Raw genomic sequence first — 19,071 nt, forward strand, 5'->3', positions numbered from 1 at the left:
GACATGCATATATCTTGCAATGGTTACAAATATATATATCCACATAAATAAGAAATCTGTTTTACATAAAATTATTTCCTATTGGCTACATGTTCTACCATAAAAAGTACAACTGGGAAGCTTAATTTTCTTCCTTAATCAGTTTCTAATTTACTAGAAGTCTTCAATCTCTGTCACATTGCATCACTTCAGTATATTTGAGTCCTGTCATTGGTGGAGATTTATGTTGGTATGAAAATATTTACCCATTACCCTCCAGCATCCAGAGCCATGAGTTAAGAATTGTTGGGTGTGCACACCAAAAGCTAGGCTCGATAATATTGCAATGTTCTACAACTACTTTTTTCAGAATTTTCAACAGATGGCTTGTTGTTGTTTATCATTATAACGTCTTCCTGCATACAAAAGATAAAAAGAGCGAAATTAAAGACCTGCATACGGGAAAACTACATAGAACTACGTACCAATGCTATAAACTATATATTGGGAAAAGCTAGTCCCTTGAAGTGTCTGGTCAATACTAGGGTTTATCTTATTAATCTATTTGATACCAGTTTGCCTTTGTCATGGAAAACTGGTATCAAATAGATTAGATATGAATCAATTCACCATGTTGCTCAGAGTCTCAACTCATTCATGGCCCCATATATGGACCTGGTCTGAATTTTCTTAGGTACCCGGGTGTTTGCCATACACCCATTTTGTTAAATATTTTGGACCATTGGATTAGTAATATATCCAATGATCCAAAATATTTAAAATTTGGTAACCTGTTTAGTCCTTAGCCAATTTTTTTTTTTTGAGTTGTAATGTCACGGGGGCGAAATAGTATATTCATCACAAGCCAGAATAGGCCGTTACATACCCTTCCGCTGTCATTTATAGACATACAAGAAGCTAGTGGTACGTACATATAATCCTACTCATTGTACATTCAAATACGTAAAAATAGCGGATAATCGGATATCCTCCTTCGGTACTACTCCAGAGACGCTAAAGAGACATAGGGTGCACAATAGTGCTAAGGTTCCTAAAACAAAGGAAATTATTGTAACTAGACAAACTAATTAACATAGGGATGGGCCTAAGGAAAAACCCTAGCCCAACATATTCAGTTCAAGGCAGATCCAAAGAGGCTCATGCAAAAAGCCCAGCAAGTCTGACCGGGCCCAGGCCCAACCTTCATCTCCACACACGCCTGGCCATCGAACAGATTCAGCGCCGCGCCTTCTCTGCCTACCATGCCGCGCCTGTTCCGCCATGATCCCGCCGCAACGAATCATCGTCACAGCCCAAATCACCCAGAATCACTTCGCCACACCTAGCATCACCACGATGCGCCCCGATCCAAAAGCTTGCCATCCCCGCCGCCGCAAAAAGTTAACCCTTCGCTGAAGGTCGTTGATCCAGCAGCAAACCGAGGTCCCGATTCCACCTACATAGCTACCACATATAGAGATTTCAAGCCAAGCCTTCAGCCCGAGCCAACCTGCAAAAAACCTCAAACAAGACCCCTCAAAAGGAGCTCCTCGAAACGATAGCTTTCATCCCCGTCCGGCAGCAGACCGCGCAGCGTCGGCGAGGCCAAAGGCCAACCAAGATCCCGGGGTCGCCACCGGACGAGAGCGATCAATTCGGTCTAGGATTGTCGCCACCCCTAGGGTTTTCGCTCTTTTAGTCCTTAGCCAATTACTATTAGTTAAATAGTATTTATTACTAATTAATTTTAGGGCAAAATATTGTTTAGTCCCTGAAGTATGGCTTCGTCCTCGATTCAGTCCCTGTCTTTCTAATTTAATCCCAAAGGTCCCTGAACTCACAATTTTCAGTCCAACTGGTCAATTCCCTCCACTTCCTCCGGTTGCTCGATGACGTGTCAGTCATTACTTGCCAGCTCGGCGCCACGTAAGACGCGGAATTTGTAAAGTGATGAGAATGCCCCTGCTTCAGTTTCTTCCAAAATTTCATCCAAAATGGTAAGTTTGACTATCATAGCAAATCATGAACACAAGATCGAAACAATCAAAAGCAAAGGAAAAAGAGCAAAGCAAAATTGGAAGTACCTTGAGGGAGAAATTTTTGTGCGGTCTCGATGGGATCCTTGCTCTGTTGTGTTGGACGAATGGCTAATCAGAATCGGCTATTTCATTTGAATGCAAGGGCATGTGCTTCGCCATTGTGGGTGTACTGAGCAATTGCTCAGACTGGGATGAAGAGGAGAGGGTGATGGTACGCCGGTGGGATGCGGATGCCCATTACAATCGACACCAAGCTTCAATTGAAACATTAAAATCAGAGCATACCCATTTGCCTCATTAGCCTAGATTTTCTGAAAGTGGATGCCCAGGCAAGCAGTTCGACGATTTGGGTGTCGGTAAGGGATGTCGGGTGCAGGCCGGGAGTCGGGTTGGCGAAAGTTGGAGTGGTGGCGAGACCGAAAGTAGGTGTCACTATCGCTGTCGCCGGGAGCATGTGGCCAGATGAGTTTTCGAGATATGAATTGATGTCGGATGACTAACTTATGATGAATCACCGAGAGGAGGTGCTGAGTTGTTACTGAGATGTAGGCCGGAGATGTGATGGTTGAGGCTGACTCGCCGGAGGCCTACAAAGGTGATGGTGACGGTGGTGAGCCATGGAGGCAACCGGAGTTCGTCGACTGTCAGAAAGAAAAACCAGAACCCAAACCCAGAGTGCCTCTCGTTTCATCTCTCTCCCATCCATGATCCCAGAACCATGAAATCTTCAGATTGGAGAAATAGAGGGTGATGGAAGTTGATGATAACCAGTTGGAGAGAGAGAAGTCGGACACCCATGAAGGTCTGGGTGTCCAAAGCAATAGTGGGTGCTGCTCCGTCGACGCGTGAGCCTACCTCCGGGGGTCGGCGAACATCTTGGGGGCTGGGTTTGACTCTCTGGAGGTCGCGTGGGCAACTTTCGAGCATCGCCGGATGATGGAGAGGCTGCCGGTGAATTGTCGGAAGCCACTAAGCATGATGGTGGTGGAGGTGAGGCACTGGTGGAGGAGAGAGAGAATCCCAGATATGCTTTCTCTCTCCTCGAGTTCTCTCACGCTAGGTCCAAAACTACCGTAATAGAGGCCAAGGGCATTCTCGTCACTTTACAAATTTCGCGTCTTACATGGCGCCGAGCTGGCAAGTAATGACTGACACGTCATCGGGCAACTGGGGGAAGTGGAGGGAATGGACCAGTTGGACTGAAAATTGTGAGTTCAGGGACCTTTAGGATTAAATTAGAAAGACAGGGATTGAATCGAGAACGAAGCCATACTTCAGGGACTAAACAGTATTTTGCTCTTAATTTTATCATTAGCCAATTAATGTTTGATTATCAATTAACAATTACACTATTGACAATTACGTTTTTTCCTTATTAAAAACAAAAAACTTCAAATTTAGGCTCACGGAATTAGTATTAATTAAATGGTCTTTATTGCTAATTAGTTATAGCATTAGTATTTTCCTTAACCAAATATAATTCTTTTTACATGTATTTTATGACAACCACAACAATTAATGTAAAAAAAGATAATCTTTGTTTTAAATGTAATAACTACTTCACGTACAACTTGTTATTACTATTTTTTGAACTAATTTACAAATGTTACCACAATGTGTTATCATATAGGTAAACCATTATATTTGGACTAAAAGCAAGTATGTTCTCATTGGTGTAATGAAGTTCTCTCTTGCGTAATTTAAGTAATATATTGTGTAATTTCCATCGTCGAGGTTGTAATTACTTTCAGTCGACGCAATTTACCACAAACTACAACAACTGATATAAAAACGATAATTTTTGTTCTAATTGTAGTAATTACTTCACCTACAACCTATTTACTAGTTTATGGACAATTTAACAAGTTTGACAACGGATTCACACATTTATACGATAAAAACCACCACATAAAAAAAGAACTCTCCCGCAAAGAAAGAAAAAACCCGACGGTGTGCTCTTTCTCTCCCAGCCGGACGCCGCCGGCGTTCCGGCCCGGGAGAGGATTTTGTTTCGGAATTGCAGGACTTCAGGGCAGCGGTGTGGTCCACGGATGGAGGATGGATCTTTGTTCTTGGGCTGTACAGATCGATCTCGATATGTCCATCTCGGATCGGAGGCGAACGCAGTTGAGGCGCAGCGACTGGGTGCGACTTTCCGGCGGTGGGATCTAGCGTCATCGCATCTGAGATCTGGGTTATGGCTGATAAGATCGAAATACGGCAATGGCAATCCAGGGTTGTTTCATCTATGGTTTCGGATCTGGTCCTGGTTGTCAGCCGGGTGTTGGGGCTGTCTGCGGTGTGGCAAGGCGTTGCGGTGGCGTAGGGATGTGGTGCGGCGGCGTGGTGCTGCGAGGCGGCGGCGTGGTGATGAGGGAATTCGCCGGCAGTGGGAGTGGTTGCCTGCAACGCGTGTTCTTTGCTGTGGGGAGTGGTGTTTGGACTGGGCCTCTGTTCCTGGGCCCTGCTGGTGGTTTTTTGTTTTTCAAGTTGTGTTGGTTTTAGTTGTTTGTTTATCGTTGTTGTTTTGTTGATAATAAGTCTCTACCATGATTTGGTAGGACGGCGTGGGCTTTGTGCCGGTCTATGCACCTTGTGTGAGTCTGCTCTAGGTAGGCGGCGAGTTCCTTGCTTTGGCAAATGGTTGCAACCTCCTAGTGGCAGTAACGTGTCTGCTCTAGGTAGGTGGCGAGTTCCTTGCTTGGTCAAATGGTCGCTGCCTCCTAGTGGCAGGGTGAAACTTAGTGTCACTAGATGTATTTTCCAGTGGCAACATGATGGGAAAGCTGTGAGTATGGAAATTATGCTATGCTGTAATCGAGTTGCAGATCGAGTTATCTTTCAGTTGTGTCACCGCTGTAAAGCAAATAGAGTCGCCTGTAGAGCGCTCTTTGCTAGTTGGTGCGTAATTGAATACAATTGTTTAGTAGAGAGTCATGATATTATTTCAGGGTGTTCTCTAGGTGCCTATTGTAATAAGGGGTTTAGGCTCAATGTCCCCCCCCCTTGTATTCGACAGTTTCATTAATAAAGGCTTGAGGGCAGCCGCACCAGCCCTTTATTCAAAAAAAAAAAAACAAAAAAAACAAGTTTGACAACAAATTTGTTGTCAGAGTGGTAAATCTTTATGTTTTTATCATTAATGAGATGATTACTTCAATGAGTATGCATTTTACCACAATCCACATCAATTGATGTAAAAATGGTCATTTTTGTTCTATTTGTAGTAATTACTCCACTTACACTAATGTACTAGTTTGTGGACAATTTAGCAAGTGTGACAACAAATTTGTTGTCAGAGTCGTAAATCTTTTTGTTTTTATCATTAATAAAATGATTACTACAGTGACTACACATGTTACCACAACTCACAACAATTGATGTAAAAGTGGTAACTTTTGTTCTATTTGTAGTAACTACGTCAAAAACTATATCATTTACAAGATTATCAACCATTTTACAATTCTGACAACATTTGTGTTGTGAACATGGTAAACTTAAGGGGCCGTGACCACTTACCCAATTTCAGTTTCAAAATTGCCCACTTACTCCACTAATAGTTTTTTAACCTCATTTACCCAATTCAGTGTTAAATGACAATTTCAACCTTCAACTAATTAAAAAATTACATGTTCACTCTCTCTCCTCTATCTCTCTCTGCAGCTGCAGACTCTCTTCCCCTCTCTCTCTCTCATCTCTTTCCGGCGATGAACATCCCCATCGATTTTGACGGCGCAAGTTCGGATCCTGATGGCAACGGAGACGGCAGCAACACAGTGAGGCTGAGTGACGCCGACGACGCTGCTTTTCCCTTGAGGGTTTCCTTTCCCGGACAGAGGCGACGCTTCGAAGCTCCACGCTCCAAGTTCGGGTCTGGGCTTCGCTCGGACGCTTCAACATCGCTCAGACGACGTCGTTCTCCAGGTTCGGGTCTGGGCTTTGCTCGGACGCTTCAACATCGCTCAGACGGCGTCGTTCTCCAAGACTGGGCTTCACTCGGAAGTTGACACTTCAACGTCGCTCAGACGCATCGTTCTGTTGGATTTTTTTTTGGGTAAATTTGGCATAAGGCTTATACATGTCTAAGAAAAGAGGAAAGAAGAAAGAAAAAAAAAAGGTTTTATCGAGGAGTTATTGCGGATAAATAATATGATTATTGGGGGGCAATAAAATTATTATTGACAATAATAAGATTATTACGTGGCAATAATAAGATTATTTATTTGGATAAACCTACAAAAACTTTCAAAATTATAAATATTTTCATTTTTCACTAATTATTGATCCCCAATACCCTTGTTATTGGGGAGCAATAATATGTTTATTGAGGGGCAATAACATGATTATTGGGGGGCAATAATATGATTACTGGGTATTATTTGGGGGTAATAAAATCGGACGCCGGAATCCGGTCACCAAACCGGTAGCCGGATTCCGGATTCCGGTCATCGGTCGCCGGAGTCCGCGGCCGGCCACTGGTCACCGGAGCACAGCAAGGTGGAGGATGACTTTTCTCTCTAAGTGAGAAAGAAGGAGAGGGCAAAAAAGTCCCAAAAATAAATAAAAAGAATAAAAAAAGAATTAATTGGGTATTAGGGAAATAATCTCTTAGAGTGTTTTGGGTAAATGGGGTTAAAAAACTGTTAGTGGAGCAAGTAGACAATTTTTAAGCTGAAATTGGGTAAATGATCATTTCCCCTAAACTTAATATTGGGTGCGGCTATTGCCACCCTACTATTTTCTTTGTTCACCCTACTTGCTCATTACACCCTACATTTTACTTTTAATTATTAAAATTACTTATCTAACCCATTTCTCTTTCTAAGAATATCCTTATATATATATATGACAAATCCAATTAATTTTTTTTTTAAGGAAAATCTCTCATTTAATTTATACCAATAAAAAAACTAAAATATATTCAAGTTTTCTAATAAAATCATGATATGATTTACTTCTATTTATTTAATTTTTGTTTTTGTTTTAATGTTCGTCTATTTTAATCTATGTCAAAAGGTTAGTAAGTTAACAACTATGAGCAATAAAAAAGAGATTAATTTTTTTTTTCATGTTTTAAATTTTTACTTTCGTTGTTCACAAATGATATTGCAAAGATTTTGATGAAATTAACACTAATGGTTTTGTGAATTGAATAACGAATTAACGATGAGGATGCAACAAAAAGATAAAAAAAAAGTAATAAATTCAAATTTGGGTGGAGAAGATGAAGATTATTGTTATCCAATGAGGAATTAAGTAGTTTGTGTATTTAATTAATTGGTTATCTATTTATTTTTCTTACAGAGATTTAGATTTTAGAAAATTAGTGTATTTATTAGTCATTTTGTACTTGGATAATATAGTCTTTCTATAATTCAAATGTTTGTAGGGTGAACTAAGAAAATGGTAGGGTGGCAATAGCCGCACCCCTTAATATTAGAGCAAAATATATGTAAGTACTCAGTATTGTAAGGAGGTTCTCCATTAATTTGATAATTAATGTTATCCATTTGATAAAAGTTGTCCTACTATAATATTTACATCTTTGACCACTCAATTACAATAACCACAATAAGTGTGGTCATGAGTCGTAATTTTTTTGATCAAAAGAGGTCAGCCCATTATATTATTATTATTATTTTTTTTGAACCAAACAATTCTCATTCAACTCAAGCCAGAATGGCACGGATACATACCTTCCCTTGCCATCTACGGGCAAGTCTAGGACGTGGCATGCTAGCACCACCCATTAGACAATCAGTGCTCACATATTCAGAAGCGAACCTATACACTATGAAAAGAATACATAGTAAATAGGCTACATTTAGATCTAAGATAACCATAGGTGCATTTAGTTGAGTTAATGATCCTCCAGGATCCCAAATACGAAACCCTGAAGAAACAGAGTGTATCCGGGTGGCCCACAAAAGAGCCCAATTCCAGCAGGTACACACAACAGGTTTGGGCGCTCCAAGCCCAGTTGAATTTAGCCCCCAAACTGATTTGGGCCGCCGAATCCTTTTGGGCTCCCAAGATGATCTGGGCACCCACCTTGCTGCACCCTTGCCAAACGCAACAGACGCCGCCATCTTCTCACCTCCGGTCACCTTGCCGGCATACTCTGCATTCACCAAGGCCTGGCTTTCTTCCATCAATGCATCTGCAAAACGACGCACGACGACTATCTCCTCCACTCCCACAGATTGGAGAGCAAAGATTCGGGCCGTCATCAATCGGATCAAGGACCCCAGAAGTGCAGCGAGCCATGATGCTCTGTCTTGGTCACCAGAAGCAAGCCTCTGCCATGGGTAACTCAGAAGACCGTCAAGGCCAGACCATCGAGTTTTCGAGTCATCAGGAGGTTTGAGTCGCCCCCTCCTCGGTCAGATCCTTAGTCCAGAATTCCAAACCCCCCCATTGTCGATCTCGCCCAGATCGATTCGGTGAGATGAGATTCCGGGAAAAGCCACCAGTAGTTGGCTTTTATGGGTTGGCATCGAGATGCATTGATGTTGGAGGGCTGCGGGCCAACAGCCTGATGCGGAGAGAAAACCCCCACTTAGAGAGGAGACCGGTGCCGATCTCCACAATTGGAGCACCACACAGAGGCGGCTAGGTTTCGGGAGCCACAAGCTCATTTTTTGTATACAATCATGATCCTATCAAATCTTGCGTAATTGTTTGAATTATGGACTAATGAACTATGTCCTAATATAGATTCAGCCCATTATATAGATTCAGCAAGCAGTATAAAAACAAAACACCCCTAAGGGGTCGACAGAAAGAATCGTTTCTTAGAGCACCCTAAAACCCTACTCTAAAACAGAATAGGAGCCCAACATACCCCTAGTACACCCACCTTTTAGAAAGTCCATGCACTTTTATTCTAAACAAACACCTAGTACTCCGAAGCATGAATAAAATGTCCCTCAGAGTTACTAGATGTTTGCGATCTCTTCTCTAAAAAAAAACAAAATATAAGGCCCATCATCTTTTCGTGAAAAAATATGCGAACCCAAAACTAGTTTAAAAACTAAAAAACTAACAGTTCTATGGACCCAGTCAGACCAGGCCCACACTGCTAAGGCCCAAAGATGAGAAACCCTAACACACCAGACCCAAGCCCAGTCCCAAGAGCTCAAGTTCGCCCTAGGAACACCATCTCCGTCGCCGCCAAAGACTCGCCGCCGTCGACATCTTCACTGCCTCTATCGTCTTCAAAGATGCCCCTGGTGGCTATGCTGTCGTTGCCACCACTAAAACAAAAACGAACCACAACCCCGGCCATAAGCTGCTTCGCCGAAAGCAACCTGGAGCAAAGTCGCTCCTCTAGCAACCCTGACAAAACCAGCATCCCACTTCTACCAATACCGGTTGTGCTGGTCGAGAGAGATGTCGCTCTGATCCTCCCAATACGAGAGTTTCCAATCTCAGCCCAAACTAGCCCTATACCTGCCCCTCGATCTCCATCGCATCCATCAAATGATGTTTCCCCAGCCGACGGCTGAATGCCAATCCAATCGTTTGTGCCATCAAACTCGCCACCACTGTAGGGCGAGACGACCCCTGCCCTCGTTCCCAGGCAACTCCGATCCCAGATCCAATCGGGCACCAGTCTATCATAGCCATCACAACCACCAACAATAACAATGAGAAGAAGGCAAAAGCCTATGTTTAGGGGATACCGACGAACAAGCCCGCCAGCACCACCGTAGATTAGACGAGGGAGAAGAGAAGAGATCCCCTTCCCTGTCAAAGGAGCAGAGCCGCCACCAGTCGAAACCAGCCGCCGCCACGGAAAAGCCTCTCTTGCGAGAGTCAAAGAAGAGAGCATTTTTTCTGTTTAATGAAATTTCTTATGTTATTTTAAAATTTGTCATGAGTCGTAATTTTAGTTCTACTAGGTGTATTTTATTATTTTGACATTATTTATTACTTGTTTCCGAAAGAATGTGTTGTTAATATAGTAAATTTTATTTTTTAAAATGACACATGTCAACATTTAAGTGGGTAACCTGTTAACCGGTTCAATAGGTTTCCACTACATTAATTTATTAAAAAAAAAAAAAATAAAGGTATGGCATACATCAAGGTACCCAAGACGACCCCCTGAACTAAATCGTCCAGGGTATAATGTATAATGAATAATCGAGTTTAGCGAATGCCATAAATTTGTAGAGACAGACTATAGAAGAAATGATCATAAAATGTGAATTACTCTGATCTCAATGAGTACATTACAATCGATTATGTATATAAATTATGTATCTTGCTTAGTTTACATTAATGTAAGAAAGTCATAAAGACTAGTCCTGCAAAGATACTCAATGCATAAGTCACTTGATGCCTCACTCCCGCACTGTAAATCTGTATATTGAATACGCAAGTTCCTTTAGAAGGATCGTTCTTTGTAATCGTTCCCTTGCCATCAAAATTGCAGGTCCGAACGTCTTGGTCTCTGCTTTGGAAGAAAGAATTGAAAGCATAGGAGACTTTCCCCGGCAAATCCAAATCGCATGACCTTCCACTTCCCAAAGATGTGCAATCCGTCTGAGAACAAGCGTAACTGAGTTCGGTTTTTAACAGAGTCTCATTTCGAACATCGCCGTTCAAGACACACCATTGCTTGTCCATGTACTGCACTCCTTGTACCGCCTTGAGCATGTTATTGTTCCCTTTCCCGGTGAGGTCCATCGGGAACTTGGGTTTTCCCTCATAGCCTAAGATGCCCCAATGGCGCTCAAAGTCCCCTGGGGCAATACTTTTTTTGTCCTCGTCAGTGAGCCCAAAAAGGTACACTTCCAAGTACCCTTTTCGAAGAGGGGTTCCGTCCGCCTTTGCTAATTTCTTGAGAAGTCCATCATAGAATTTCTTGGCCAAAATTTTATTGGCATTCTTGTCACCATCTGTAGGCCATCCGGCTTCTCCAATAACTATGTCAAAGTCCTGGTAGCCAACCTTCTTGAGTGACCAAATAAGTGTGTCATGATTTGCATCAAACACATTGGTATATTGGTAGTTGTTGTCTTCAACAGGTTTGCTAGTACCATCAAAGAAGGCAAATTCTTTGGGGAAATGAGAGCTTTGCTGGAGACTAAGGAAGGGATATATGTTAACGAAAAATGGAGACTTATTGCTCTTGAGCAAACCTAGTATCTTGAGCATCTCACTTTTGATGTCCTTTCGGAACTGACCATCTGATGGTTTGTCCGAAGCAGATTCATAAACATCAGCGTTGAAGGGCACTATGGCTTTGATTTTCTGTCTAGTGCCAGCTTCATCTAGGGCCTTTTGAATGTTTTGCAATGCTGGAAAAGTAGCCTTGAGAAAACTCCCATTGTAACTTGTTAAAAATGGCTCGTTTCCAACAGCCACATAGCTGTGATAAAACAAACCCAAAGTTAATCAACAATGTTCAAAAACAGAAAAGTTAATCTACAAAAGATCAAGTGAGTTTCAAATTTTCAGCTACAGATTTTTGCAAGACAGTTAATTTGCATGTCTATTTATTTTTTCTAATATTTGAAATAAGCTAAGAAGTTTTAAACATATGTGTACACACGTACACAATTTTTTATGTTGTATTTTATTTGAAGTTGTATATGAATTGTACAGTATATTTTAGAATTATACATTACATTTTGGTGGGCCAAATTGTTATTTTTTTTTATATATTCACCAAATTTTGCCACTGATGTTGGTAGCATTGAGAAAACACACTGATACAATAACAGTGGGAGAGAAAAAGGTTATATGCTGCATTGGGTTTTGTATGCCACTGTTGTTTTAACAGTGTGGATTGTCCCAATAGCACCTGCAATAGAGGGGATTGATCTCTCATTAGTAGCTGCATAGTGACTAATGGCATTAGCCACTATTATCAGTGTGCTTTGTCCCAATAGGGACTAATTCAAATCAGTGTGGAATGGGGAAATTTCTAGTAGTGTGGAATGGAGAAATTTCTAGTAGTGAGTTGAGCACATTGCCTATATCTAATAGCTAGAAATGCAAAAATTAGTTAAAATAAAAGCGAGGCAAATTGACAGTTTCACTAAATTGTGGCTATTAAAAACGACAAAGTTTACAGATACAAATCCAAACCTGATATCAACGCCCCCATTATGATCATATTTGGTGATATTTTCTTTCACCCACTCTTGGGCATGTTTGTAAGCCGAAGAAATTGAGGCCAATTTTTCGTTGGGAATTCCAACAATGACCGAAATACCTGACCCGGACAAAGCCTTCATGGTGGCAGGCTCTGCGTCGAAAAGCTTTACTCTCTTGATCCCATTGTCCTTGAGCATTTTTACTACATTGCTGGGATCCAAAGGGTGCGACGCCATTGCTCCCCAGTTGACACCTAAACCTTGAGCATGGTCTGTGAAGACCACTAACATTAGGCAGATTACACATGTTACAAGAATTGAGACTCGAACCATGGCTTCCGCAACTCAGATATGGAGCGCTACTGAAAAGATATGCACGGGAAAAACAACGGTCGGAAGTGTTGTATTAGCTAGGGCTACTAGCTAGCTGGGTTGTGCATGAGCAATTTGATCAAGTTGTAGAATGTAAATGGTGGCAATGGATTTTGATTAGTGCCAAAGATGGAGGACATCACTCTTATTTAAGCATTGAGAAAGTGATCATTTAATTTTAGCAAGTATAGACGAACGGTAGCTTTTGTGATATGCAACGGAATTGTAGATGAAATTCAAGGTGTGAAATTTTTCTCTCCTTGTGGTCTCTTTGTCTAATTTGGGGTCAAACCTGTCTCTAGACTTGTTAACGATCTTGGAAACTGACCTCAAAACTAGAGTCTAAAATTTAAGTGTGGTCTGCAAGAAAGCTGCAAATATAGGATAAAGTTATCGTCTCTTCGGATGTTTCTCTCTTGGAAGTTAAGCTTTAACCTTCACTGTTTTCAGTTTTTCTCTTTTTCTGATCGTGATAGAGAAGTTATACGAGCCAAATTGGGGAAGAAAGAATGAGACATTATGAGTAGGAAAAATGATAGAAACAAAAACAAATCAATTTCAAATATTTTCTCTATCTTTTCAGTCATTTACAATTTCTTCATCAGTTCTCCCTAATTTCTTCCTGACACCTCTCGTCTTTCAGCCGTTCTCCTACTTTAATTGAACGATCAAAATAGTTATCGGTTTTATCATCTTATTCCTAAAACGTTGCAAAATTAGGGCTCCCGTAATTGATCAGTACCATTATCAACTTGACCTTAATTAATTGACCATTATCAACCATGCACGGCTAAAGAGAGTATGCATGCATATATATATATATATTTACACACAGTCCTTCTTGGCTAAGGATGTCCTTACCTTAGCTTAGGAACGGATTTCAAGTTTTTAACCACTTTTCGATCACATATTCACATCTTAACCGTTCAGTTTTTAGGTCCTAATGTATAGATCACTTCTACAAATTTTCAGCCAAATTGATGAGGGTTAAGGTATCGAACTCGATTAAATCAATGAACGAACCGAATTTGTTTGAGGGATCCCTTGTTTTGACCATTTTAAGGGATCGCATATTAAGCTCACTTTTCGATCACATATCAACATCTCTACCATTCAATTGTTAGGTCTATATGAGTATATCACTTTTGCAAATTTTCAGCAAAATTGATAGCCATTAAGGAAGAACCTTGTATACACTCAAAACCGTTCAAAAGGAGTATATACAGATAGAAATTGCTTAGATAATATTACCCATTTCAACACATCACTTGTATATATGGCTACCTAGTGGCTATCTATTCTCTTACATTAATGCGAAGAAGGTCATGAGCAATAATAGTCCTGTGGAGAAACTCAATGCAGCCATATCTGTAGCAATACTTTCTACCTGTATCGGAAATAGACAGTCTCCTTTTGAGGGATCTTCTGTTACCCTTGTTCCCATCCCATTAAAATTACATGCCTCCACGCTTTGGTTTTTCAATTGGTAGAATGAATTGAAAGCGTAAGAGATTTGGTCATGCGGTTCAAGAGAGCTACATGAGCTACCATTTTTAATGCTGGTGCAATCCGAATTTGAGCAAGCATAGTCCTTTTCGACCTGTGCCTTACTCAAGTTTTTCACATCGCTGTTTAATAAGCACCATTGCTTGTCCATCATTTCCACCCCTTTTACCGGCTTGAGCATTTGGTTTTGCCCCTTTCCGCTGAGGTCCATTGGAAACTTAGGTTGTCCGTCATAACGAAATATGCCCCAGTGACGCTCGAAGTCCCCTGGGGCAATACTTTTGGTGTTCTCATCAAAAAGGCTGAAAAGGTACACTTCTGGGTTTCCTTTTCGAAGAGGGGTTCCCTCCCCTTTTGCTAGTTTCTTGAACAGGCCATCATAAAACTTCTGCGCCAATTTGATGTTGGCATCCTTGTTACCATCTGTAGGCCATCCGACCTCCCCAATTTGAATTTCCAAATCCTGAAAACCTTCCTGTTTCAGTGCATTGTAACATGTATCTAAATTTGCATCAAAGACATTTTTGTACTGGATGTTGTTGTCTTGAACTCCCTTGCCACCATCATCAAAGAAAGCAAACTCCCTGGGAAAATCAGAGCTGAGGGCTAGACTAAGGAAGGGGTATATGTTAACAAGAAATGGCGACTTCGCTTCCTTGAGAAATTTTAGAATCTGCACCATACTATCCTTAATGTCCTTTCGGAAACGACCATCTGATGGCTTGTCTGATTTCGATTCATACACATCTGCATTGAAGGGAGTGGTAACCTTTATTTTCGTTCCGATATCCTTGCTATAGTCATACAAGGCCTTTTGAATGTTTTGCATTGCCGGGTAAGTAGTCTTAACAAAACTCCCGTTGTAACTTGTTAAGAATGGCTCGTTTCCAACAGCCACATATCTGTAAAATCAAGTTGAAACAGCACCAAAAAATTGGACTGGAAATTATTTCTCCAGACATATAATAGAAAATTGGGAATATGAAGGTTAAAAATATTGACATGCCATTAGATTAAACAATTGAATTCATACTTGATAGCGACGCCCCCATCATACAAATAGCTGGTCACATTTTCTTTCACCCAGGCTTTAGCATTTCCATAATCGTTAGCAAGTGATTTTAACTTGTCATTGGGGATCCCAACCATAACCTCAAGGCCTGAACCGGCCAATGCGTCCATCATTGAAGGATCTGCATCGAAAAGCTTCACTTTCTTGAACCCATTTTCCTTGAGCATTGCAACAACTTTCTTTGGAGGCAAAGGGTTTGTAGCCATTGCACCCCAGTTGATACCATAACCTTGTGCAAGATCGATCGAGACTAACATCATCGACAAGAGCCATACAAGAACCGCGGCTCGAGCCATGGTGGGAGCCGGTTCTAATATGGGGGGAGAAACTAGTTACAATGGCAGCTAGTTTTGTATTGGCTAGGGCCAAGGGCAAATGTGTTAAGGAACAGGGAGATCTTTACTTGGGGTGAAAGGAAGAGTTTAATAGAGGTTGGACGGCCGCAATGGAGCTAGGTTTGTGGTCGCAATTAGAAAAACTAATCAACCAATTTTCTAAATTTAACTGAAATTCAAGGTGTAAATATCTTCTTTCTTTAACAAGCTATGGTGTGAATTTTTCTCACATCAATTTATTTGTTCCTATTTCTAATTCTGGACCATACATTTTTCTAGGATATATAGCTAGATCTAGGAATGAAAGCCTTAAATATAGGTAGGGATGAGGCGATTTAGGGATGGGGATCACAATACCATCCTTATCTCCAAGTTTATTTTTCGCCCCATCGATGCCCTTTTCAATCCCCAATAAATATCATCGGCCGGGATTACCCATCCCCATCGCCATTAGGGATAAGGCGTCCATACGGGCCCCGATCTCCAATAAGAATTTAATTAATCAAACATTTTTGTTCTTTATTTTCTTGCAAAAATTAAAATCAAAGTAACTTAAATTTCTAATTTTTAGACATATATTTTAATATAAAGTTAAACCACAAAAGAAAATGTAGGCACAAAATATATATTTTTTAATTAAAAAAGAAAGAAGAGAAACGTACTATTGGTGGCACTACACCATAAAGTCTCATTGATAGCATTCGAAAAACGTTATGGTAGGATACAATAGCGCTTTAGTAAACTCTATGTCTGCCCAAGCTATAATAGATCTAGGGTTTGTCATAGCAATTCTGCAAGCACTATGAAAAGTTAAACATCCATAGCGTTTTAGAAATGCTATTGTATAGGCTTCGATAGCACTTTACAAACGCTATCGTTAAACTTTTCATAGCATTTAGTCAATTGCTATGCTTAGATAATCCATAGTGTTTGTTTAAATGCTATTTATTCATGATCTAATAGCATTTCGATAGGGTTACTATCCTATACTTTACGCATTATACACTTACTATTACATGGATATACAACAATAAGTCCTCAAATATTTGATCACAAGTGCATTATTTTCATTAATAATCTCAAAACAATCAAAATACAACGTGACATTCATAAAGTTACACACCTACGTACTGCATTGTCTCAGCGGACAAGTTTTCCTACCTTGTGTACTATTGATACAAATCTAAATAAAATAAAGAATAAAACTACTCAATTACTTCTCTAAAGCATATCCAAAACTTTGGCATTCATAAGCGGACAAGTTTTCCTACCTTGTGTACTATTGATACAAATCTAAATAAAATAAAGAATAAAACTACGCCATTACTTCTCTAAAGCAGATCCAAAACTTTCGATGTTGAGTCACTTCGCCACATATTTGAGAGTGTTTAAAGGTGATTAGATCTCCTCATTCTTGACCACCATGAATCCTTCAGGTTATATTCTCATTGCAGTGACAGAAAATCCCTGTTCAATTACAGGCTAAGAAAAAAATAAATCATTAAATTTATGGAGGTTACCAAACCAAACAAAGAAACACAATCTAGCCATCCACCACAATCATAAGAGGAGCCAAAGCTAAAGCACAATCTAACCATCGACCACAACCCTGAATACAACTGTACGTATTGAGAAGCCAAAGCTAAAGGTGCTTTGTTGAAGCATTAAAGTTTCTATGCAAATAGAGAAACAAAAACCAAACAAGGAGCAAATATATATAGAACAAACAAATTTCATTACCTGAATTGCTCCAACATTTCAACCCTTGAGCTAGCTCTAAGTCTGTTAAATAACCTTGAACTCGTGATCACTATAAAATCTTGAGCTTGCGGAGATCGAGAATAGTTTGCGGTAGTTCAATTTGACAAAGGGCTCAGGTTATATTCTGGGCAATGGCGTGGGCGTGGCCGTCGCCGACAAGACTAGGCACCTTGACGTCTTCGCCATCAAGAACTGCGCCTCCAAGATGCTCATTGTCCTGCTAATGCTCTTAATCATATCTCCAGACTAAGATTAATCAAACATATATAAGATAACAGTTAACAAAATTCAAATTGAGAAACTGAAACCATAGCTAGCCCCCAATTTCACATTCTCGTACCCTAAAAAATTAATCCCAAATTAATTTTCCTAAATCCAAATAATCACCCATAACATAGAGGAAACAAAGAAGAAAAAACGGAGAATGGGAGATGACGTACCATGTTCCATGACAGAAAGGAAGAAAAGAGAGAACGAGAGAAGAGATGTGAGGACAAGAAGAGCTTAAGTTAAAATGTTTTCTTATACAAAGTTAAAAATAGTTTTAATTTTATAAACGAAGGAGAAGTGGCCCTTTTCAATTTTGAAGCCCGCATTTCATTTTAGAAGCCCGCTCCCGTATTTTACTTATTTTAAACTTCTTTCATAGCGTTTACAAAGAAAACAGCTATTAATATTAATTGAATTAATAGCACTTTGAGTAAAAACACTATTACTAAATGCTATGAAGAGACACTTTTGTTGTAGTGTGGGACTGTGGGGTGGGTTTAGGGATGAGAATTCCAGCCCCATCCCCTATTTAAAAATGGGGATCATGGATCTCCATCCCAAAATTTCTCCCCCATGCATTAGGGTTGACGATCCAATAGAGATTATCTCCAATGGAGATTTTTGTCATCCCTAAATCCTAAATATAGGTGATCGCATTACATAGTTGCAAATAGAGAAATGTTTTGGTGTATAAAATTCACAAAACTCATGTGACATGGATATCTCACAATTACATCATTAGTCTCCAATATTAAAAAAAAAAAAAAATTATAAAAGCGGTTCCAAAGATATGATAATGACTTTTTGTCAGCCCCATGAGCTAGATTAAATAAAAATGATTTTTTGAATTCAAGCTCATCAATAATACACACTCTTTTTTCTTTTTTGAAGAAATATAATAACTCTTTTATTGATTAGCAAAATCATACATAACAATATACTTGCGTTGGGCTGACAAAAAAATCTTTACCTAAACAATTCAACCTTTTTAAAGAAGCAATGAAGCACATCCAACGAAGTTCTAATTCATCCATAAAAAAATCAAGAGGCGCAAATGAAAGGAAAGCCCTTGGCGTCATATCTCAACAAATACAAAATTAGGTGCCATGTCCAATGACCCTAACTCACCAAGGTCTCAACCCCATCCGAGCCCAATAACCCAAACCCATATAGGGCTTGAGAACTAGGCAGACCTATTTGCTAAGGAGACCTAATAAGCAGGACAGCCTAACCACCACTCTACCGTTGTCGTTGCGCTCGTTGAGTCTGCTGGTAGCAGTTTCAGACTCGTCTCCACCAGCCTCAGGTCTGCGATAGCTTTTCACCTCGAGATTTTTGACATAAAAGACAGAGAACCCCGAGCACGAGAGGCCCCAACCCGGAGCAACACCACCGGTGCCACCACTGATCAATCTGCCGCTCCCACAAATCCACAGCCATACCATCTCATGAACCTCGCTAACCTTTCCAAGCTTATCACCATGGTCAATCTCCTGCCCATTAAAACCAACTTTACATCGCCAAATCGAGATCGAACCCGGCCACCCTTCCAATTTGCCTTCAATCGTCGTGGAATCGAGGAGGATTTGACTACCTTCTCCACCATTAAGAGAATCGAAGAGAAAGGA

General features: G+C 40.4%; 2 protein-coding genes across 2 annotated transcripts; both read right to left on the minus strand.

The window, feature by feature from the left end:
- Positions 1-10,213: 10,213 nt before the first annotated feature.
- LOC133724984 (glucan endo-1,3-beta-glucosidase 8-like) lies at positions 10,214-12,618 on the minus strand. The gene is made up of 2 exons (XM_062151972.1): positions 12,120-12,618; positions 10,214-11,397 (listed from the first exon to the last, which is right to left on the minus strand). Exons 1-2 carry the CDS (start codon positions 12,458-12,460, stop codon positions 10,302-10,304), a joined length of 1,437 nt encoding a protein of 478 aa, XP_062007956.1. The 5' UTR covers positions 12,461-12,618; the 3' UTR covers positions 10,214-10,301.
- A 1,033-nt stretch (positions 12,619-13,651) lies between these two features.
- Positions 13,652-15,487, minus strand: LOC133725001 (glucan endo-1,3-beta-glucosidase 8-like). The gene is made up of 2 exons (XM_062151997.1): positions 15,039-15,487; positions 13,652-14,907 (listed from the first exon to the last, which is right to left on the minus strand). Exons 1-2 carry the CDS (start codon positions 15,371-15,373, stop codon positions 13,803-13,805), a joined length of 1,440 nt encoding a protein of 479 aa, XP_062007981.1. The 5' UTR covers positions 15,374-15,487; the 3' UTR covers positions 13,652-13,802.
- Between the last annotated feature and the right edge of the window lie 3,584 nt (positions 15,488-19,071).

Source organism: Rosa rugosa, chromosome 1, assembly GCF_958449725.1.
Source record: "Rosa rugosa chromosome 1, drRosRugo1.1, whole genome shotgun sequence".
Classification (NCBI taxonomy): domain Eukaryota; kingdom Viridiplantae; phylum Streptophyta; class Magnoliopsida; order Rosales; family Rosaceae; genus Rosa; species Rosa rugosa.

What these genes read in the sequence shown, in the direction of transcription:
- LOC133724984 (XM_062151972.1), bottom strand. Translation starts at nt 12,460, where the DNA reads ATGGTTCGAGTCTCAATTCTTGTAACATGTGTAATCTGCCTAATGTTA. An exon ending in AATGGGGGCGTTGATATCAG is followed by an intron (nt 11,398 to 12,119) that starts GTTTGGATTTGT and finishes GTTTTATCACAG; the next exon opens with CTATGTGGCTGTTGGAAACG.
- LOC133725001 (XM_062151997.1), bottom strand. Translation starts at nt 15,373, where the DNA reads ATGGCTCGAGCCGCGGTTCTTGTATGGCTCTTGTCGATGATGTTAGTC. An exon ending in GATGGGGGCGTCGCTATCAA is followed by an intron (nt 14,908 to 15,038) that starts GTATGAATTCAA and finishes TTGATTTTACAG; the next exon opens with ATATGTGGCTGTTGGAAACG.